At 36.8% G+C, this 23,890-nt stretch overlaps 1 protein-coding gene across 1 annotated transcript in view; it reads left to right on the top strand.

The window, feature by feature from the left end:
• The window catches only part of abca3b (ATP-binding cassette, sub-family A (ABC1), member 3b), a 51,025-nt gene that overhangs the window by 10,462 nt on the left and 16,673 nt on the right, over window positions 1-23,890 (top strand). Inside the window, exons 5-18 of the mRNA XM_079869387.1 lie at window positions 4,701-4,866; window positions 7,145-7,404; window positions 7,482-7,598; window positions 8,779-8,899; window positions 11,982-12,155; window positions 12,242-12,423; window positions 13,910-14,056; window positions 14,208-14,337; window positions 15,825-15,979; window positions 16,932-17,087; window positions 17,321-17,531; window positions 20,283-20,433; window positions 22,416-22,514; window positions 23,427-23,625. Of these exons, the coding sequence (XP_079725513.1) occupies window positions 4,701-4,866; window positions 7,145-7,404; window positions 7,482-7,598; window positions 8,779-8,899; window positions 11,982-12,155; window positions 12,242-12,423; window positions 13,910-14,056; window positions 14,208-14,337; window positions 15,825-15,979; window positions 16,932-17,087; window positions 17,321-17,531; window positions 20,283-20,433; window positions 22,416-22,514; window positions 23,427-23,625 (2,268 nt within the window). The remainder of the gene's footprint in view (window positions 1-4,700; window positions 4,867-7,144; window positions 7,405-7,481; window positions 7,599-8,778; window positions 8,900-11,981; window positions 12,156-12,241; window positions 12,424-13,909; window positions 14,057-14,207; window positions 14,338-15,824; window positions 15,980-16,931; window positions 17,088-17,320; window positions 17,532-20,282; window positions 20,434-22,415; window positions 22,515-23,426; window positions 23,626-23,890) is intronic.

The raw sequence follows: 23,890 nt of genomic DNA, 5'->3' as shown, positions 1-23,890 counted from the left end.
GACTTTATATCTCACAATTCTGACTTTATAACTTTCAATTCTGACGTTATATCTCGCAATTCTGACGTTATAACTCGCAAATCTGACTTTATAACTCACAATTCTGACTTTATATCTCACAATTCTGATGTTTTAACTCGCAAATCTGACTTTATATCTCACAATTCTGATGTTTTAACTCGCAATTCTGACTTTATATCTCACAATTCTGACTTTATAACTTTCAATTCTGACGTTATATCTCGCAATTCTGACGTTATAACTCGCAAATCTGACTTTATATCTCACAATTCTGATGTTTTAACTCGCAAATCTGACTTTATATCTCACAACTCTGATGTTATAACTTGCAATTCTGACTTTATATCTCACAATTCTGATGTTATAACTTGCAATTCTGACTTTATATCTCACAATTCTGATGTTTTAACTCGCAAATCTGACTTTATATTGCGCAATTCTGACTTTATATCTCACAATTCTGACTTTATAACTTTCAATTCTGACGTTATATCTCGCAATTCTGACGTTATAACTCGCAAATCTGACTTTATATCACACAATTCTGATGTTTTAACTCGCAAATCTGACTTTATATCTCACAACTCTGTTATAACTTGCAATTCTGACTTTATATCTCGCAATTCTGACGTTATAACTCGCAAATCTGACTTTATATCTCACAATTCTGATGTTTTAACTCGCAAATCTGACTTTATATCTCACAACTCTGATGTTATAACTTGCAATTCTGACTTTATATCTCACAATTCTGACTTTATATCTCACAATTCTGATGTTATAACTCGCAAATCTGACTTTATATCTCACAATTCTGATGTTATAACTCGCAAATCTGACTTTATATCTCACAACTCTGATGTTATAACTTGCAATTCTGACTTTATATCTCACAATTCTGATGTTATAACTTGCAATTCTGACTTTATATCTCACAATTCTGATGTTTTAACTCGCAAATCTGACTTTATATTGCGCAATTCTGACTTTATATCTCACAATTCTGACTTTATAACTTTCAATTCTGACGTTATATCTCGCAATTCTGACGTTATAACTCGCAAATCTGACTTTATATCACACAATTCTGATGTTTTAACTCGCAAATCTGACTTTATATCTCACAACTCTGTTATAACTTGCAATTCTGACTTTATATCTCGCAATTCTGACGTTATAACTCGCAAATCTGACTTTATATCTCACAATTCTGATGTTTTAACTCGCAAATCTGACTTTATATCTCACAACTCTGATGTTATAACTTGCAATTCTGACTTTATATCTCACAATTCTGACTTTATACTCACAATTCTGACTTTATATCTCACAATTCTGACTTTATATCTCACAATTCTGATGTTATAACTCGCAAATCTGACTTTATATCTCACAATTCTGAATTTATATCTCACAATTCTGATGCTAGAACTCGCAAATCTGACTTTATAACTTTCAATTCTGACGTTATATCTCGCAATTCTGACGTTATAACTCGCAAATCTGACTTTATATCACACAATTCTGATGTTTTAACTCGCAAATCTGACTTTATATCTCACAACTCTGATGTTATAACTTGCAATTCTGACTTTATATCTCACAATTCTGACTTTATATCTCACAATTCTGATGCTAGAACTCGCAAATCTGACTTTATATTGCGCAATTCTGACTTTATAACTTGAAATTTCTGACTTTATATCTCACAATTCTGATGTTTTAACTCGCAAATCTGACTTTATATCTCACAATTCTGACTTTATATCTCACAATTCTGAATTTATATCTCACAATTCTGACTTTATATCTCACAATTCTGAATTTATATCTCACAACTCTGATGTTATAACTCGCAAATCTGACTTTATATCTCACAATTCTGATGTTTTAACTCGCAAATCTGACTTTATATCTCACAACTCTGATGTTATAACTTGCAATTCTGACTTTATATCTCACAACTCTGATGTTATAACTTGCAATTCTGACTTTATAACTCACAATTCTGACTTTATATCTCACAATTCTGATGTTTTAACTCGCAATTCTGACTTTATATCTCACAATTCTGACTTTATATCTCACAATTCTGACTTTATATCTCACAATTCTGACTTTATATCTCACAATTCTGATGTTATAACTCGCAAATCTGACTTTATATCTCACAATTCTGATGTTTTAACTCGCAAATCTGACTTTATATCTCACAATTCTGAATTTATATCTCACAATTCTGATGCTAGAACTCGCAAATCTGACTTTATATTGCGCAATTCTGACTTTATAACTTGAAATTTCTGACTTTATATCTCACAATTCTGATGTTATAACTCGCAAATCTGACTTTATATCTCACAATTCTGATGTTTTAACTCGCAATTCTGACTTTATATCTCACAACTCTGATGTTATAACTTGCAATTCTGACTTTATAACTCACAATTCTGACTTTATATCTCACAATTCTGATGTTTTAACTCGCAAATGTGACTTTATATCTCACAACTCTGATGTTATAACTTGCCATTCTGACTTTATAACTCACAATTCTGACTTTATATCTCACAATTCTGACTTTATATCTCACAATTCTGACTTTATAACTTGTAACTCTGGCGTTATAACTCGCAGTTCTGAGAAAAAAAGTCAGAATTGTGAGATAAAAAGACACAATTATTTTTTAAATTGTTTTATTCCATGGCAGAAACAAGCTCCCATTAAAAAAAACATGTTATTTATTTATAATATTTCCAAGTAATGAAATCTATTAAAAAAAATATATTTTTTTAAAATTAAAAACAGCATAAATGGTTTTTACATTTCATTTGCATCATTATTTTTTATATACTTTTGTAAAAATTTATAAGATTTCAATTCTGAAAATTGGGGGAAAATAGTTGTGAAAAATGATAGTGATCCAAAAAATGGGATTAGTTGTACATATGCAAAACCATTTTCTTTTGATTTTGGTGTGAGATATAGCACGTTCTTGTCAGTTTTTGTCTTTAACGATGTTTACTGTTACTTAAAGTAAGGAAATGTTCTTTTCTGAGCATTTGAGGGCAAAATAACCGGTTTTCCACAGAAGTGAAAAGTGCAGAGTCAAATCTAGCTGGAGGAATCAGGCTTAAGTGCTCTAGCAGCAAATGCCCGCAAACCATATTTGTTCAGGTCTCGGGCGCCTGCTCGAGTGTTTATGAACCACTGATTCTTCCAGCTGACGCTGTTTCAGCCATTTTGAGATGCACTTCTTGAGTTTCCTCCATGTGTCTAATGGAGAGATGAGGTCTGGTCTGGTCTCTTCTTATAAGGACATGAGTGAATCATCTCTCATGATGAAAGCTTGCAAGTCCTTCGCTGAGGGTTTAATGAGTTTACCGCAGCTCCTGCATCTGCATCGATGGTTTTACGAATGATTTACACAGAAAGTTGTTTCTCTCTTGTTAAATGAGGCCCAAAATGTCACACTGTTTGTGGATTTACGTATATCATTAAAGATAGTTTTCTTTTTAAAATAGTTTTTATAATAATAATAATAATTATTATTATTGTTATTGTTCATGAAATAAATATTAAATTTCTTTATTTTACAGTGAAATATTACAACTGAAAGATTTTTAATGTTAATTTTTTTTTAGTAATAATAATAATAATAATAATAGATGTTCTTATTCGTATTATTAAATACTCAATATCTATATTTTACAGTTAAATATCACAACAGAAATATTTCTCTTTTGTTTAATATTTTTCTTTAGCAATAATAATATTACTAATATTATTATTAAAATAAATACTCAATTTCTTTATTTTATAGCTACATTTTACAACATAATGATTTCTTATGTTAAAATTTAGTAATAATAATAATCATTATTATTAATTTATAGCTTAATTGATTATTTTATAGTAGGGCTGTCAAATGATTAATCGCGATTAATCGCATCCAAAATAAAAGTTTGTGTTTACATAATATATGTGTGTGTATGGAGTATAATTATTTTCTATATATAAATACACACACATGCATATATATTTAAGAAAAATGTGTTATTTATATATAAAATATTTATATATAATATAAATGATATATAATATAAATATATATACACAGTATATACATGCAAATATTTCTTAAATATATACATGCATGTGTGTGTATTTATATATAGAAAATAATTATACACCGTACACACACATATATTATGTAAAAACAAACTTTTATTTTGGATGTGATTAATCGCGATTAATCGTTTGACAGCCCTATTTTATAGCCATTTTAATATAAAGTCTCAATGTTTGGCCAAATTGTGCAGCCCCACAAACATGTTTTTTTTTTTTTTTTTTTTTATATCATATTTAAAATCACAATCTGAATATTTATCACAAAAAGCCCTACAAATAATTGTCATTGAAGTACAAGACACGTTGAACTTCAACCCCTCACAGCTTTGTTAATGTCAAATTAACTGTTACATGTGCTCTGAAGTATATATAGAGCAATATTCAATATTATCTGATGTGGTAACCATAAGGTTGCAGGTTCAAACCCCCTAAGAGTTGCTCAATGTGCTGTTAATCGAGACACACACGTTACTCCAGAGGAGTAATAGATGAACTCTTAAGCCTGCAAAACTCATATGCTAAATAACTCTTGATCTAATGTGTGGCAGGTCAGCTATCATCTGCGCCTCACGTACAGCCCCAGGAACGCTCCGACCCGAGAGAAGTCCGAGTTCAACCCCAACAATGACCTGGACTGGCACACGCTCAGCCTGTTCCCGCTGTTCCAGCTGCCCGGGCCCAGAGAACAACACGAGCCATACGGCGGCACGCCAGGTCAGTCCGCACTCATGCATTGTGGGAAATGTCGGTGGTAAGGTAACACGAACCCAGCTCAAGTCAAGTCCAGCTATAGTAAGTTTTTTGATTGATTCACTTCCGTTGCAAAGATCATTAGTTATTAACTTAGGGGCCGCTTACACGACACAGTTTTAACTGAAAACAGAAAACTTGTAATGCGTTCTGGCCGTTCATTTGCACGCCAACACTGTTTGGCGGCTCGAGAACACAAACTTTGAATTAGGTTCCAAGGTGCAAGTTTTGAAACATTTTGAAAAACGTTATCATCTCCGCGTAAACTTCAAAACCGTGAATCTGTGAAAACGCTGACGGCGTGCACATGCATATTATGTGTTCAGTCTATAGGTACCGGTAAGCGCGTTTGAATATAAATGTGTTTTCTTTACAAAGGGACATCGCCAAATTACTTGTCTGGCCTTCATAATAGCGAATTTTTAGTCGTTTTTGTGGATAAGCAACCTACTGGTCATTGATTTCATGTATGTATGTGCACTTCTGCTAAATGTTTATTTTTTTATGCATTAAAATGTTTCAAAGCTAACAGCCACAAAACTACATTACATTAAAAGTACATTAAAAAGCTCTGTAATCAAGAATCGCCCATCAACGTGCAAATTAGACCCGGAAACTTCTTAATGTGTGATTGAATTCTTCCTTGCACAGACTTGATACTATCTTTACTGTCAGTTAGCGTTAACAGATGAGATAAACCGGCCTCTCTTTCTCTCTCTTTCTCTTCTCTGCTTCTTTAACGATCTCCTCCTGTATCCGAGGCTTCCCGTGATGGCGATAGCTATTGATTAGGAAGTGATTTGATTGGTTAGTATTCCCTTTGCCCGACGGCCTACGGTGTTGCCGACAGCTTCAGAACGCCTGGAGCATGTGTGTTATTAATCATGAGCGCTGCGTTGGCGTCCTTTTGATCTTTGATGTCTGTCAACCACTATTTTTGGTACAAATTACAGCTTGATCTCTGCTTCCACGACTCTTCACGCTTCAACGTCGTCCTTTTATCTGCATTTAATTGCGTTGAGTTGCTTTATACTGGAAGTGAAAAATCTTCAAGGGTCATTATGGCTAGGAAAGCCATTAGGAGCAGCGAGAACTTTTGTGACGCGCTTCACAAACTTCATGGAAAGAAAACCGGGATGGCAGAGAGTGGCATCCTGTTTGTTTTCTTTATTTTACAAAAGCACAATGTTTTGTCTTTATTGTGCATTTCGAATGATGCTTACTGATCTATCTATATGACCATAAATGACGAAGTATTTAAGGTTGTTTCTGCTGTTATAATGAGACAAAATCATTAGACTTTGTGCTGATTTGTGTGGTGGAAGTCCAGTGATGAAATATACGTGTCTAGGAATTGTGGCTTCACTCGCCGTCACCTCCTGGAAAGGTGAAGTAGGCTCAGATGTAGATGGCACTTTTTGCGTTGATCTTTGTGCATCCGCCATTGTCACCGCATGTTAATGAACTCTCACATGCAAAAGAAAATGACAGTTTAGGCTACGCACGACACGTAAATCAAACCAATAAGTTTGAAAACAGCCGTTTAATTTTACAGTGCAGCATTGGTCAATCTATCAATTAGAGGAATCTATCAGGAATCTGTCGGGGCCGGACATTTAGGCTAAAAATGTACCAAACTCGTATTGAACCAAACCAAACTGTGACTTCTGTGTACCGTTACACCCCTAATATACAGCATTTACATTAATCGTTCTGTTAAAACTTCTCTATTTTTCAAGCTGAAAGCTGTTTAAATCATCATTTTTACAGCCATTATTGTTTGTGGCGTTGTGTGTTGTAAAATTGGATAAAATTTGTACAAAAAAGAAGGTTAGTGAGTGCATTTGTTTCACTCTGAAATCATTTTAACATGCATAATGTTTACGTCTTATGACTTTGCAATAGAAACAGTGGATATTTTAATGTTTATGGATTGGCCACATTCGTTTCCATTGTAAGTGTCTCACTGTAAACCAACTTTTTTTTTTTTTTGGTAGATTGTACCAAAATATCCAATTTTTGTGTGTTCACATAGCAAGTGTGACAAAACTCACCAAGTTTCATACCCTTCAGATTAATTAAAAACATGTGGTAATCAACATTATGCTATCAACAAATGCTGTCAATTGAGCATAACTTTTACAGAGCTCAGAATTTCCCTTTAAAAGAAATCAAAATTTCATTTGATTGAATCATGGACCCTTCTAAGTACCGTATCTTTCTCTTCGACACCTCTTGACAGGTTATTACCGCGAGGGTTTCCTGCAGGTGCAGCACGCGGTGGACCGAGCCATCATGAAGGCCTACAACAGCACGACTGCGGCGGCCCTCTTCAAGCAAACGGAAGTGCTGCTCTCCCGCTTCCCTTACCCAGCGTTCATCTACGACGTCTTCATCCTGGCCATCCAGAACCAGCTGCCCCTGCTGCTAGTGCTCAGCTTCACCTACACGTCTCTGAATATTGTCCGCGCTGTGGTCCAGGAGAAGGAGAGGAAACTAAAGGTGAGGAACTTAGAAATAGATTATGTTGGTTTTGATGCAAGAGAACTAACACTATAATCATCTTGTGTTTATTGCAGGAGTACATGCGCATGATGGGTCTTAGTAACTGGTTGCACTGGAGCGCCTGGTTCCTCATGTTTTTCCTCTTCATTTCCATCTCCGTCTTCTTTGTCACTGTGCTCATCTGTGTCAAGGTAAGCAGAGGCACATTGGAGATACAACCTGTTCTTTGTCAAGTACCTCTTCCTTCTAGAAATATAATGTTTGCATTTCTTTGTTTGTTTTGTAACTCCTTGACAAGTAAACTTTAGGGCTGAGAATTGAGAACCAGTTTATATTCAGAACAAGTTCGACTTGTTCCACAAAAGCACTGGAAGCAGATTTGTTTTTTCGTGATGTTTAGTTCTGTTAACGTTTCTTGAAAATGTTTTGTTTTTTCCTCACTGGTATATGTTGTACAGCATTATGTACTTAAAGAAGATACAGTATGCATTCAGTTTTGCCAGTTTTTTTAAATATATATTTTTACCCTTTTTTAAGGTATTATTGTAGTATAAAGTTAAGACAAGTTAATTGTGTCCTCAAAAATACAAGAATCGCTAATGAAATCGCTTTACAATAAGGTCCTATTAGTTAACATGCATTAACTAACAATGAGCATAACATGTTTTACAATATTTATTAATATTTTCGAACATTAGCTAATAAAAACTGTTTTTTTTTGTAAGATCATGTCAACTGAGGTCCATTAAATAATATTAGCAGATACAACTTTTGATTTGAATAATGTTTTAGTAAATGATGAGATTACCATGAACTAAGATTAATTAAAGCTTTAGAAGTATTTTTCATTGTTAGTTCATGTTAAATAATGTTGTTAACTAATATTAATAAATGGAACTTGTTGTAAAAAATAACAGAAAAGGAAAAAATGACAGATAAGAAATAGGAATAATTACTAAAATATAAAACTCTAACACAACACTTAATACAAAGATTATTATGTACATGTACAAGTCAAATAAATACTTGTATAAAACTAAAAAATATTACGTTAGACTATAAAGTTGTTTTCTTTAATTAGTAATTTGCATGTATTTTATGAAATTATGATTAATAATAATCATAATGAACCAATAAATGAATAAATAAATACAAATTCCTCAGCAGAAACATGTCTTGAATATTTTAATTTATACATTTCTGTACACGACATTTTAACTGAAGGAGTGCAATTAATTGTTAATAGATTCTCTAAGGAATCTGAATCATCAAGAAAACCAGAATTGATTCCCATATTTAGTATTCCATACTATTTGCTAGTTTTGCCAAACAATCATATGCAGGTAATGTGTATGTCTTGTTTTCTATCAGGCGAGTCCTAACGGATCGGTGTTGACCTACAGTGACCCCACGCTGGTGTTTTTCTTCCTGCTGGTTTTTGCCGTATCTACCATTAACTTCAGCTTCATGATCAGTGTGTTCTTCTCCAGGGGTGAGTTTTCCATCTGCTCTTATTATCGCAGAACGTAGTAGTCATTATGCTGTATTCTCTGTTGGACAATGATAGGATGCTCATCTGAACACACACGCAGCGGTTTTTAATCGAGCAGGCTTATTTCGGTGTAATAGACAAAGTCTCATAATCAAAGGTAAGATATAGTAGAACGTGAATGAAGAGCAAGAAAAGGTGACCAAAGGAATGAAGGCACAAAATAGGACTTGTTCGGTATATCTTTGTCTAAATATGTCTCAAACATAATAAGTTACTCATTGTTACATTCACACTTCGCGTGCATAAAGCTTTTGAAAATCAGCTCTCCATTGTGCGTAACCTGCTCTACTCTTTTCTTTTCTCTGCAAAACGAAACCGCAAACTGTGTAAATGCAGGTAACCAGCTGGGGGAAATGTTCAGGTTGCAGTTATTGACCCTTTTTGATTCTTGAAATGCTTTTAGTGAGTAAAGGCAGAACTCATGGCTGGACTTCATTGCATTCGATTGGTGCTTGTGTGCATGGCAGCCCTCTCTTGAGCTAATAATAAGATATGTATTCCTGCTTTAAGAGGAGGCCATAGAGATTCATCAAGCTTTAACTGTTCATCCTGATGAAAAGAAAGAATATAAAATCAAAGGGCTGTTGGTGTACAGACCTTCCGCTTTAATCGGTTTTAAGGTGGCATTTTGTTCGTAACTTATTATGGAAGCTACACTGATTTGAGAATAGGTCTTTTAACTCGCAAAGGCCGTTATGTGAAGCTTGAATGAAAAAGTGCATAACAGATCCCATTTAATGCAAAAACTCTCCAAGTCTTGATTTTGTTTTTGGGATTGACTAGAACAGGTTTTAATGCTTGAATGTTCAAAAACACATGATTTTCACATATTAACATTGTTGCCTCTTCTCAGTCTGTCAGAAACGCTCTGTTTAGTTCCTGTCTCTATGAAGCTCCACCTTCTGAAAAGCTCAGTGTGCTCTGATTGGTCGGCTGGATCAGTGTGTTGTGATTGGTCAAGAGCTTCAAGCGTGTTTCGCCCCTTTACCATAATCATGAAAATAATATCAAAATAATGCAAAAACTCCTAATAATCCGTATACAATGTCTTGTTTTATTTTAAAGGTTAATTAAACTTGAGCATTTTATTGACATGTTCTTGTTTCGTTATAACACTCTTTGAGCACTATCATACGATGTAGCGTCAGACGCGACGTTTTTTGCTAGTTTCAGCCCAACGCAGTTATCATTTTCACGTCCTGTGCCACGTTGTTTAAATAGTAAATGCATTTGCTCCCATCTGTGTGCTGGTCTGAAAACGAGGTGTGTTCAGACGCATTGATGGCGCGTTGCTATTTTGAGGCAACTGAAATAGACTGCGCCATTGAACAACGCAATATTTCTTTTTGTTATTTAAAGAGTTAGTAATGTGCGCCTATTGGCTGGTCCATAACGCGCGTACACTCTGCTTATTACACACACAGGGATGCGCAGCAGAACACAAACTAGCCAAATATTAAAAATAAAAGGATTACAATGTAAAAGATTATTATTTTGTACATAAAGATATGGTGGAATCTGGCTTGCCCCGTAGATGGTCTGCTCGTTTCCTCTCTGGAGACGAGTTCAGTCTTTCCAATATCAAACTGCGCCACGTAAATAGCGAATCCACCATGGCGCGAGCGCAACTGGCTTTTTAAGGGAATGAAACTCTGATTGGTTTATTGCACATTATGCCCAAAACACACCCATTACTCATTAAGAGAATAGGGACATTTTAGACCATGCACCGGGTGCACCGACCATTTTTCCCGTCGTTTAACTAGCAAAAGTGGATTCGGACACGTCCCTAAGTGCACTTTAGACCATACGCTTAGATCGTTAAAATAGGGCCTTTAATCTTGCAGTCACTATTTGAGAAGGTTTTATTTTTGTGGTTTTCTACAGCTGATATATGTGATGTAGAACACGGTTGGCTGTTTTTTTCTTCTGAAATTGAATCTGTGCGGTTCAACAACCTCCTTTATTCAAAAGCCTATAGAGGCTTGTCCTCTTTTGGGTTTAGAGTGGCTGAAAATGAACCTTAATCAACACGTCCTGCTACAGCCCATTCAAACCCCAAATGACATATTGCTGAAGAGGCTCTCCGCATCTATGCATCCCTTTGAGATGTGAATGTAAAAATAGCCCAGTGTGTCATTTTCTTCCATTTGTTGAACAGCAGTGCCACTCTTTTCTCCCATCACCTCTCTCTCTCTCTCTTTCACTGTTTTGTGGCTGGTTGAGGGTCGGAGGGAAGGATGTTCAAGGCCAGGGTTTGAACTCATTCACATGTCCATCCTTCAATCCTACACACGGAAACTCATGCTTGTCCAGGTCACATTCACCCAAAAATACATAAAAGACATTGAAAATGTTACAAAAAGATTTCAATTTCAAATAAAAGCTGTTTTTTTAAAACTTTCTATTCATCAAAACATCCAGAAAAAAATTATCATGAATTTCCACAAAAAATTCCACAAAAATATAAAGCAACTGTTTTCAACATTGTTAAAATAAGAAATATTTCTTGAGCATCAAATCAGCATATTTGAGTTATTTCTAGAAAAGACAGGCTTCCATACATTTCTCTCAGAATTTACATTAATATAATGTGAAAAATAATGAAATGCTATTTCATTTGTTTTTAAAAAGAAATTAAACCATAAAAATAAGTACTATTTAAATATTTAAAGTATTTATACACAATGGTAGTATTTATTTTGTTGCCTTTATTTAAATCTCCATAAATTATTATATTATAGTCATTTTATTTAGAGAATCAACATTTTGAATAACTGGAAATAGCACAAAAAAAAAAACATTTCTATGCACTTTACGGTATGAGAATTTGTAGGGGAAATTGTGCTTAATTGTCATAAAACACAATGCAAAACATTTTAAAGGTCTTACAAAGGCATCTTAAAGAAAAATATAATTTCTTATGTCTTTCTTTTTCAGTGTGTGTGACTTGAACATGTTCTCGTGATGTTTTCATATAATTGTAAGCACAACTTAATTTCAGTGTCATTCTCTCCCATAGCGAATGTGGCGGCGGCAGCAGGAGGCTTCATCTACTTCCTGAGCTACCTGCCGTACGTCTTCCTGTGGCCTCACTATGACCTGCTGTCGCACGCCCAGAAAGTCTCCGCCTGCCTCATCTCCAATGTGGCCATGGCCATGGGAGCCCAGCTGATCGGCATGTTTGAGGGCAAAGGTCAGGGGGTTGAGCTAAACATGACTCTATAGTTGCTCTAATAATGCTGCCATGCACCTGATGCTCATGTCTTATGTTGTCCTCAGGGACGGGCATCCAGTGGCATAACCTGTTTGATCCGGTAACGGTGGACGATGACTTCTCCATGGCCCAGGTGATCGGACTGCTTCTTCTGGACGCTGTGCTGTACGGTCTGGTCGCCTGGTACGTGGAGGCGGTGTTTCCGGGAGAGTATGGAGTCCCTCTTCCATGGTACTTCTTCATACTGGTACGTATTACAAGCGTGCACATTGTCTATAGCCATATGTTTGGTCACTATAAGCTGAAGACCTTGGGCTGGATTCACAAAAATCTTCTGAAGAAAAAAGTTTATTCTTTTTTTCTAAATTCTAAGAAGTTTGTAAGAATGTTAAAGTTCTTAAAGGGACAGTTCACCCAAAAATAAAAATTCAGTCATCATTTACTCACCCTCATGTCGTTCCAAACCCATAAGACTTTGGTTCATTTTAAAAACACAAATTAAGATGTTTAATAAAAGATGTTTCTCTCTCTCTCATTGAACATCCATATAAATTACATTTTTGGGCAAACTATACCTTCAAGAAGTCAATAATTTTTTGAAGAACGGTCAGATTTTATCCTAAATTCCATAAATTTGATCTCTAAAGCGGGGAACAAATCAGGCTTTATAATGGAAATAACTAACGCCATTGATCTGAAGAACATTTTAAAAATCTCTAAAACTATTAAGAATCTTTTGTGGAATGGAAAGGATCCCTGGATGTTGTTCACTGGAACCATCAATGCCAATAAAGATTTTTTTTTTTTTTTTTTTTAAGAATGTAGTCACAAGTCTAGCTAGTCTTCTGTTTGAGTGCATTGATTATTTCCTCAATCCTAAAACTTCCTCGTGCTCATCACATGGGTTGGCGTTCTTGCGAAACTATGATCAAAACAGTCTGGCCTGGTGAACTTGTCGCAGTGGTTAGCGGTTCACCCATGTGAAGTTTTTAAAGTGTGAGTGAGTGAGTGAGGACTGGAGTGCCTTGAACAGAGGCCCTTGAAAGACAGGAAGCATTTGGTCTCGGCAGGAAAACCTTGCTTTATGTCATCAAGACGGCCAGGAAGTGCATGCACAACCTTATCTCCTGAAATACAGGATTTACTGTAGGGTGTGAAGAGGGAGGGCACGATGAACAGCGTCTCAGTTTGCGCAGAGCTATTGTTTATGTAGGGACACCCGTTGCGTCAGTGCTTGTGTTTGCAGGCTGGCTTATCAACAGGCTGGTAATAAAGACCCCGCCAGAGTGAAAGTGGAACAATGGAACAATGGCCTCCTGGGTCACACCTTTGACTCAGTGGTGTCTGGATGTCTAGCATGTTTATACATAAATGACTTAGTGTAACACAGTTGCTGTCTGAAACCAGCGTAAAGCTACAGTATTGATGATAGATAATTGCCATATTTGATATATTAGTTGCTAATATGACTGCACCTTTGGACATGATAATTTTAAAATTTCCTCTTGTTAATGAGAGTAAACGTGAATAAACTTTTAGCGGCCCTTCATCGTGAAACTTTTAGCCATCATCAGGGCTCAACAGTGTGAGCGTTTTACTCGCATTACGTGTGTGCGAACTGTAAAATGCATTTAGGAGCATTTGTGTTAAATTGAAGAAAAAAACAATTTTATGAAATTTAAGGTATTAAAAAAAAGGGTTGTCAAATATTTCACCTCCTCATCTGCCCTCAGCCCTCGTACTGGTGCAGCAGCCCTCGTGTGGCCTTTCTGAAGGAGAAGGAGGATGACGAGGAAGCCGAGAAGGCGACGAAGGGGGAATTTATCGAAGAGGAGCCAGCTGGACTGGTCTCGGGGGTCAAGATCAAACATTTGGCTAAGGTATCGGATGCACCGTGGTTTGCATTAATATTATTAGATTCACAGGGGACAGATGGCAGACTCTGTGTGTGTGCAAGGTCAGTGTGACAGAGACATGTATTTCCTCTATAAACTGTTGGAGAAGGTAAACATGTGGATCATTCTGTCGCAGGTGTTCAAAGTGGGCAATAAGACCAAGGAGGTGGTGAGGGATTTAACGCTCAACATGTTTGAAGGCCAGATCACTGTCCTTCTCGGTCACAACGGAGCGGGCAAGACAACCACACTATCAATGCTGACAGGTGAGAACACAGCAATTTAGTTTTAATGTACTTTAGCTAAGTTTTTTTAAGTTGTGTGACTGTCCCTCTCAAATTGCTTTAGGAAATGTGATTCTTTTTAGTGAGTCAGTTCATTTGAATGGTTCATTTGAATTAACTGGTTCAATAAATGATTCATTTGAATCATATCTGTATTGTGTTCCTTGAACATTGCACATAATCTGTTTTGTATTTAGCATAATTTTTATGATTTAGTTGAATTAAGGAGTTGTATTATAGGTTTAATACTTGAGTGTTTATTGTAAATCTAAATAAAACAGCTCTTTTTTTAACTGAATAATATAATGATAATTTAAATTATTTTGTCCTGTTAAATAATACATTTTAAGCTACTAACAAAAAAGTAGCTAAGTACTTTTTTAAAACTAGCTTGACTGTTTAACTACGTGAACAGAGGTCCCGGGACAGTCCCGAAATCTAAGCTGTTGTCCTGAATCCCGAATCCGGCCCTAATTGTCCCGAAAATTATACTAAAGCAAAATCTTGTGTAGTTATTGTCTGATAAAACATTAAAAACTGTCCGTGGAGGTTGAGTCTTCCTGCAGCCGGCCCCCACCCGCTGCTCATTGGCTGCAGCATCTTTTTAGTTTCGACCAATCAATCACTCCTTTACGACTGGCTGCCTGCACATTCACTGTCCTCGCGGCTGCTGCAACTTGCTCCAATCGTAAAGGAGTGATTGATTGGTCGCGGCACTGTGTGCAAAAAAATACTCCGACCTAATGTCTGATGTCGGGTTACACAAAGCAAATCATCTACACAATTATTTCGTTTTCTTATTTGATGACCGACAATTTAGTTGTAGTTTATAATTTTGGCATAAGGCTTATTAGCGTTAGGCTATAATAGCCTGAAAGGTCTGATTTACGCACTGTTACAACAGTCATTGTTTTTGTGTTTTTTTTTTTTCACAATGACATTTGAGTTCATGATTTTAATGTTGTTTTTTTGTGGCAGACTAAAGACTAATGACAGACTGTTGATCTTTGAATAAAAATATATTTTATTATAGGCTATGTAGTCTAATATCATAGTAGGTACATCTATTGATCATAATATAAATATTAGTTATATTATAAAAAGATAATGCTTCACAGTTTAGCTCATTTTTGTTAGCAGTAGCTACAAGTTAGTCTAGCTTTTAATTTACCTTTAAATTATGATTAGCTTGTAGCTAGTTTGAAAATAGCTTAAGAACACTGTATAAATACTGATTGTAAGTTATGTTTTTTAACTTAAAAACGATATTGTCCCCTTAAATAACTGTTTTGCTACTTTGTTAGCAGCTTGTATAGCTATTTACCTTGAAAGTATGAGAAGCTTGAAGCTTATCTCTTAGCAGCTACACCATTGATTCTGCTCCTAGCTGTAAACAGTGATAACAGAGGTCAGTCAGAGTAGATCGCTTTTTTACATCATTCAAATTATCTTTCTTTTTTCATTCCCAGGCCTTTTCCCGCCCAGCAGCGGCCGTGCTTACATTAACGGTTATGACATATGTCAGGATATGGCTCTGATCCGCCGCAGCCTGGGTCTTTGTCCGCAGCACGACGTGCTCTTCGACAACCTCACCGTCCGAGAACACCTGCTCTTCTACACGCAGGTAGACACAGATCACTCGAGGAGGTCTATAAGATACCTAACTCTGTGATAATTCATATATGTTATACATGTTTTCTTTTCAAATTACCTACACCACTCTTTTTTTTTTTATTAACGTAAATTCTAGCTTTCACAAACCAAACCTAAATCTATGAAGCTATTCATTTAAAGATGTTGATTATGTATACAGAAACAGTACATATTATCTTTATTACAAAATATACATTTATACACAAATATTTAAGTGGTTTGAAAGCGTCGGGAGACTGACTCGTTTACGTCATAGGTAATGGGCGGAGCTCTTTTGGAGGGATTTTGCTTGTCGCTAGTCTCTGACAGGTGGATTTCTTTACAGAATTATGGGTAATGTAGTTTTCGACAGGAATTACGCTGAAGTCCCCGTGAACTGGAAGTTGCAACCATCTTTTCTCCAGTGGTGTGACTGGTATTTCCAAGTGAAGGGGTTTTACTTTAGCGCACCTCCTCCATCCCTTGCTCATAGCAGATTGGCGGTTGAAGGGGAGTGGTTACGGATATTCAACCCAAGCCGTCAAACTGACATCATCAGAGAAGGAATGCCATTCCAGAGCAGAATCAAATGTTCAGATTTTGATTAAAGATTACCATGACAAACACATTTTTTTCTGTGTATTAACTTGCACGGATTTGTTCACCACAAGACTAATGCTGTGCGATAACAAAGTAAATAGAGTAAATTTTGATTTCATGATGACTTAGAACATGATTAGTTAAAAAATAAGCTGATAGTTGATGGCTTAGACAAAAGCATACCATTGATTAACTTCATAGCTCACATTAGGCCTGTTTTTAACAGTTTATAAATTATCGATAAAAATTCATTTCCATATGGAGAAAATGAAGGGGATTTTTCGACTGTTGCAGTCTGTTTAACATTGAGATGGATCTTTACATAGCTTGTTTCTTCTCTTCAGCTGAAGGGTTACCCACGCAAAAAGATCCCAAATGAGGTCGACCGCATCCTTCGGATCCTTAATTTAGAGGATAAGCGTGATGCGCGATCCAAGACCCTCTCTGGTGGGATGAAGAGGAAGCTTTCCATCGGCATTGCTTTAATCGGAGACTCAAAGGTCAGACAACGGAAACTTTGTTTAAACCACTGCTGTTTTATTTCACAGATATTTTATGTTTAGCAAATGCTTTTATGTTGCATTTGCGTTCATTTTTTAAAACATCTCCATGTTTATCCAGGTTGGTTTATGCTACCTAGCATGGTAATGCCAGTTGTATAAGTTAGATGAGGAAAGGTTTCCTATTAGCGTTAGCCACTCAGATCCTAACGAATCCCATTGTTTCCCTGTAGGTGGTGATGTTGGATGAGCCCACCTCAGGGATGGATCCCTCAGCCCGACGGGCCACCCGGGATCTGCTGCAGGGCGAGAAACAGGGACGTACCATCCTGCTCACCACACACTTCATGGACGAGGCCGACCTGCTGGGAGATCGCATCGCCATTATGGCCAGTGGGGAGCTCCAGTGCTGCGGCTCGCCGCTCTTCCTCAAGAACAAATACGGTGAGATCGCTGCAAGATCATGAGAGGAACAAAAAGAGGTTGTCACAAGTTGTTTATGCATAAAACGTGCTAGCGGAGATGATAGGAAGAGATGGCTACTTGAGGAAAATGATTTTGAGGACAGACATTTGCCAAGTCCAATATGGCGGCTATAGTAAATGTATAGTAAAGCCTTGTTTTCAAGATGGCAATCACACAAACCAACTTGCTCCAGTAAGGGCTTTGCTTCTACCTAGAGAAGTCCCAGGGGGTTTTCAGACTTGTAGATCGTTTGTTTTGTTCTGAAAAAGGGACTTTATTTGTAAAAATGTTGCATTTTCTTCTTGGTTCGGTTCGCTTTCACAAAGCAACATTTCAAAGTGTACCAAAATGTGTTTATGCAAGTGACATGTGAGTAAAGCTCTCCGTTCAGAGTTTCCTCGCCGCCATCCATCAAGATGATTGACAAGTTAGCTCAGTGAGTTTATTGCGGCTTTATCTGTAGTTGTTTAGACACACAAACACTTATATGAATGTAGCTGTCATTCCCGCTCTGGGGTGCTTTTCCCAATAGCATCATTAGCCAACAGTTCTGTCGTTATCAGCATAGTTCAACGAGTTCGTGTTTCCCAAAATTAATGAAAGAAACCATAGTTACAGCAAACATTTGCGAACAGCATTGCAAAGCTGTCGACAACAGCAAAACAACAGCTCTTGAGCTGTGTTTAGAAGCAAAGTTTCTTCTTTTATGACATGTGGACTCAATAAATTCTTATCTTGGGCAAAACAAGCAAGCTATTCAGTACAATCTACATCTTTTATTTTGAACATATGCAATGTCATTTACGTCTTTTAGTTTGTCAAGAGAATTAAAGCATCATTTTTGAAGAGTGCGCATGTGCGAACGTGCTCTACCACGTAAGAAAGAGTCTATGATTGAATCTGAAAATAAAGCAAAACAGAAATAGTCCTCAGATGCCATGTCCATAATGTACAGCAAAGCATCTAGCATTAATTGGATGTCAAAGAGATTATTTAAAAGAAGTTTATTACTCCACCATCTGCGTGACATCATTGACCAACGTGGCTGATAGACCAATTTGCGACATTACGGTTACGGGAAACAGTCTTGAGTAGCTAGTTGGTTTCTTCAACGATCATACTATCATACTATGGTAGTTAAGCAGTGAGTTCCGTCAGTGTAGGAAACGCACCACTGGCTGATAAATGATAATTATTAAATTTAAAGGGGACATATCATGCTAAATCCACTTTTTTAGCCCTTAAATGCATTTTTTTTGTATATTTGGAGTGTTTAGAAGTACAGAAAAGTTTAAATTATTCTCTTCAGGTGCTTCGTTGATATCTTTATATTCTGTTTTGGCCTTATTTTTCAACCTGTTCCGATTTTTCTGTTATCTATGACGTTTTGTGAACTATTACGTCACAGTATTTGCAGCGGAACTGCCAAATAAGGACATTGACTTCCAGCCCAACACTTCGAGCAATCCGCCATTTTTATTTCTCGCTGCAATTTTGTAGTCCAAGCTAAAAGATGCAGAAGTTACGAGGGTAAGTTAAAATGTTCGGTTGTTGGATGTAGTAACCCACACGCTTCATTACACCGTCTAATGTAGATGAACTGCCGCGCTTGTGACAGGGCGCATGTTTAACTGAAAGAACGAGCAGAGAGAGAGAGACCCGGTCGCGCGCACGCTCACTCTCTCTCTTCGGAGCCAGACGAAAGTGTAAACAAGACACCGTCTCCAAACTAGACGCTGTCTTGCTCTCTCTCCCTCGCACATATTAATCAAAATAAATCGACACGGTGGTAAAAGGTCGGAAGACCAAAGTTTCATGTGTAAATACAGTAACACACCATTGCGATACGTCCATATGAAGACGTTGTTCTGCAGGTTCGTCGTCTTCATTTTCATCTCGCTCCGGCTCCGACTCTGGCTCGAACATGTAAGGCTGGCTGGACAAGTCTTCCGTTGTTGACATTTTGTTAATAACGTGTGAATAAAAAGTTTCTGTGCCGCTAGATAATCGTATCTCTGCTATCAAACTACAAAAATGGCCGAACGGGGTGGAGTTGAACCGAGTGTCACCTCTGCATCCTGGAGAGGGGGCGGGGTATGAAGTGTCTCAATTGTATTTAAAGAGACCGCACCAAAACGAGTTGCTCTCAGACGCACATCAGAAAAGGGGTAGAAAAGGGGCCTGTGGAGCTATAATAATGAGGAATTCAGACCCAAGCATTGCAGTTCCGCTTTATATAGACTACAAATGTATGATTTATATGTAAAAAGGAACGATTTAAAAGCATGATATGTCTCCTTTAATTAAAAATGATATATATAGTTGGAGCGGGAATCAAGGCTTCATCAGGACTGCATTCTTGCTTTCTCTTTGGTTTTCAACTGCGATAACTAATGTGCTCACTCACAGAATCAGACTGCTTTTATATAACACATTCCCCGTTATAAATTATGATACCGCTTGGTTTCTTTGGTCCGTTGGTTCGGATTGCTTTCTCACCTCAACCAAACCGCTCTAGAGTTCGTTTTCAATCAGGCCAAAACCACCTTATTCAGGTGATCTCGGAGAGATTGTTTTGGTGCGGATCCAAGCGCAATAGTAGTATTCATGTATGACTAAACGAATGGAACTAATGGAGAAAACACACCGCGTGTGAAAACGCCCTCAGTAAAAAGAAATGTATATATATATTTTTTTTTATTTAAACTGTTTCTCTTGTACTTCTCTCAGGTGCTGGTTACCACATGGTTATTGTAAAAGACGCATTTTGTAACGTGTCTGAGATCACCCGTCTAGTCCGCATGTATGTGCCTGATGCCACTCTAGAGAGCAGTGCCGGCGCTGAACTCTCCTACATACTGCCCAAAGAGAGCACCAGCCGGTAAGACAACACTCAGACACAGCACATATTAGATGCCTGTTTTTTTTAAAGTAGTGTGTGAAACCGTATGTTGCTTGCAATGCATTTCAAACACTAGTTTGCTACATTGTCATCACATGACTTCATGATTTTGCATGTTTAATGCAGCGAGTGGCATGCTATTATTATACATTGCATTGTGGGATATGATATATTTCATTTGGTGTGCTCTGGTTGTGTGCTACAGATTTTGGCAAAAGTGATAGTTTGCATAATAGAATTTGCATACATTGAACTGCATACTACAAAAAAATCATGTGCAGTATTTTAGTATGCTGTTGCAAATGCACCTTTGTTTGAAATCCTGTGCTCCAGTCGAATCCTGTTGAAATCATCCTGACATCTGATTTTGAAGAGGTTGTGTTATTTATCATCAAGGTCCTCATCATCACTGTCTTTAATCAATAACCTCGATTGCACAAACTCAGCTGGTACTTATAAGAGACAATGAATTATGAAAAAAAAGTAGTTTGGTCTTTGGTGTTATACAGATGAATGAAGCGTATGAGGCTTCAGTCTTGGGTCTGATTATTGTGAGCTGCCATAGCAACAGATGGACTAAATTTACCCATTGATCTGTTTTTTAGTGAAGGTCTTGAAACAACAGTCTTCTCTGTTCATGACACACACGTATTTCTGCTCAGCGACTCTCTAAATCACCTCAATGAGAGAAAAACATCATAAAAGCACTTCGTAATAGAAATGCTTCACCCCAAAAGTAAAATGATGTCATTTTTAATCCTCAATGTTCCTGAATGTACAAAATGTTTGTTTTTTCGTGGAACCAAGGTTATTATCGTAAAGTAGTTCAGCTATTTGGCAGCATTTTTCATTTTCTTTTAGTTTAAGTTAAAGTACTAAAATAACTAAAACTATGGACATATTTTAAACAATTAAAAACAAACAAAAAATAACTTAAACTTGAACTAAAGCAAGAACAGAAAAAAAATAAAAAATAATTTAATTCAAAATATTAACAAAAACTATTATAGCATCTCAATTATACTAAAATAATACTATACTAAAATTAAATAATACAGAATTTGGATGACCAGCAGCTTCAAGCGCCAAAAAGGATATATATATATATATATAGGCTATATTAGGGTGGCCCTTAAGTGTACAAATTGTTTTTTTTTTTCGTTTTTCTGCAGCCTGACCTGCCAGAGTTGTTCCATTTATGCTAAAAACACCTCAGAAAAAAATGGGCCAAAAATATTACTATTTAGAGGTAGCTCAAGCACATCAAAGTTCGCTGTTTTTGTAGGCAATTCTACAAGTCAGCAAAATGTTTCATTCTAAAACGTTTAGTATTGAGAATTGTATTGTATTCAATACTATACACAGTCACAAAAGTGGCAAAATAACACAATTTATGCTTCTTCAAGAAATGCATAGACTTTTATGCAAAATGGGTGTAAATTCAGAATTGCCATTAAATAAGCAAGTATGTAATTTAAATAGTTGAGATAAAATTAGGCAAGTGGTAATTATCACAAATTGAGCATAATAACTGATTATACAAAACTTCAGCGTCATCGAGCCACCTCTAAATATTGTTCAAATGAGCTCATATTTTGCCTGAATTATTTTTTCATGTATTGGAACAACTTGAGGGGGTCAGACAATTATAAATCAAAACTTGAAAAATAAGGGCCACCTTAATATATATATATATATATATATATATATGTAGAAATGTAAACAATAATTGAGCTCTCAAAAATAACTTCATTATCTACTTTTGTGGCACATCATACAAGCTTTGAGTGACATGAGAATGATACGTTTGCATTTTTGTTGAACTAATAGAAATGAATGGATATGGATGGAATCACTGGATTTCTTTCTCTCCACTCTCAGCAGTTTCAGCAGTTCTTGACTGTCCTGTGTGTTGAGGCTTGAGTTTGCACTGCGCTCTCAGATCTGGTGTTTCTCCGCAGGTTTGAGCTGCTGTTTGCTGAGCTGGAGATGAATCGAGACGAGCTGGGCATCGCCAGCTACGGGGCGTCCGTGACCACCATGGAGGAGGTTTTTCTCAGGTATCTGACCACAAGAAAAGTCTCCTATTGATAAAAGCTCCAATTTTATTCAGTAACGTTTTTGGAGTTGTGACATAATGTTGATCCCCATCTTTTTCATTTTATATTGTGTTCCGGTTTTCCACACTGAATTAGAGCTCTGTGAGAAACTGATTTCCCGCCGGCTCTTGACTCACACATATTTTTCCCCTACCTGCTCCTGCCAGTGTTATTTTAGGATTATTTATTTATTTACTATTATATAACTTATTAACATTTTGTTATTTTGTCATTTTGTCTTATTACATATTGTCTTATAATAAACTACGCAAACTTGTTTGCTGAGATGTACACATGAAAACGGATGTGGAAAAAAATTGTTTAAAGTACCATTTTGTAAACAGTATGTTCCCTGATTTTAACACTGACCGTCCACTTTGAAATCATGCCACGTATTCTGAATGCTTTTAAAAAAGAGAAAGGATCTCTGTAAACACGTTAGCAACTAAAAAGAATCGCTTAATTGGATATATGAACTGATTCTTTTAAAATAATTGATTTGCAGGGCTTCTTAACCATACAGGGAACTGTGTTATTGAAAACACACCCTGTGGAAACATGCTCAATCTCTGGTGTGTCATTCAGAGAAGATTTTTTTAATCAATTCTCCTTCACATTCACAAAACCTTTTTCATGATGGATTTGGAGAGCTGTAGGACAGGGTTCGGAGTGACAGGTTACAGTGACATCAATGCTTTCTCTCCTTCAGCATAATTTCTCTGAGCCCTTCTACGTTTTATATAACCACTTCTGTGTATGCACATTGAATGGCTGTCCAGCTGTGTTCCAGTAACAGCCACTTTCATGCAGATCCTCATGTTTGTTTCGTCTTTTTATGCAACTGTGTGTGTTTGCGTGCGCTCAATCTCTCAGGGTCGGGAAGCTCGTGGACTCCAATCTGGATATTCAAGCCATCCAGCTCCCTGCTCTGCAGTACCAGCATGAGCGGAGGTCACATGACTGGACCATGGACGACTCCAGCAGCATCAGCGGCATGACTGACGTGACAGATTTCACCGACAGCGGCACTATGATCTCAGAGGACTGCTCCAATATCAAACTCAACACCGGGGTCAGTGCTTTTAGCGCTTCGCAAACTAACTGTGCTTTTATAAATGAAGTGATATTACTTTTCTAGGTGACATTAAAGGTGCAGTAAGTGATTTCTGAGAAACGCTGTTGATATTTGAAATCACCAAAACAAACATGCCCCTACCCAAAATGATCACGCTTCTATCGCCCCCAAATTCACAAACACGCTATGCGACATAGGCACTAATGAGTGTATACGCCCCTCACTGCTGATTGGGTACAAGTGTGTTTTGGTGCTCTGTCCG

Source organism: Squalius cephalus (assembly GCF_949319135.1).
Source record: "Squalius cephalus genome assembly, chromosome: 1".
Classification (NCBI taxonomy): Eukaryota; Metazoa; Chordata; class Actinopteri; order Cypriniformes; family Leuciscidae; genus Squalius; species Squalius cephalus.
The sequence above is the reverse complement of the archived record's forward strand: the minus strand, read 5'-3'. Positions and strand labels throughout refer to the sequence as shown.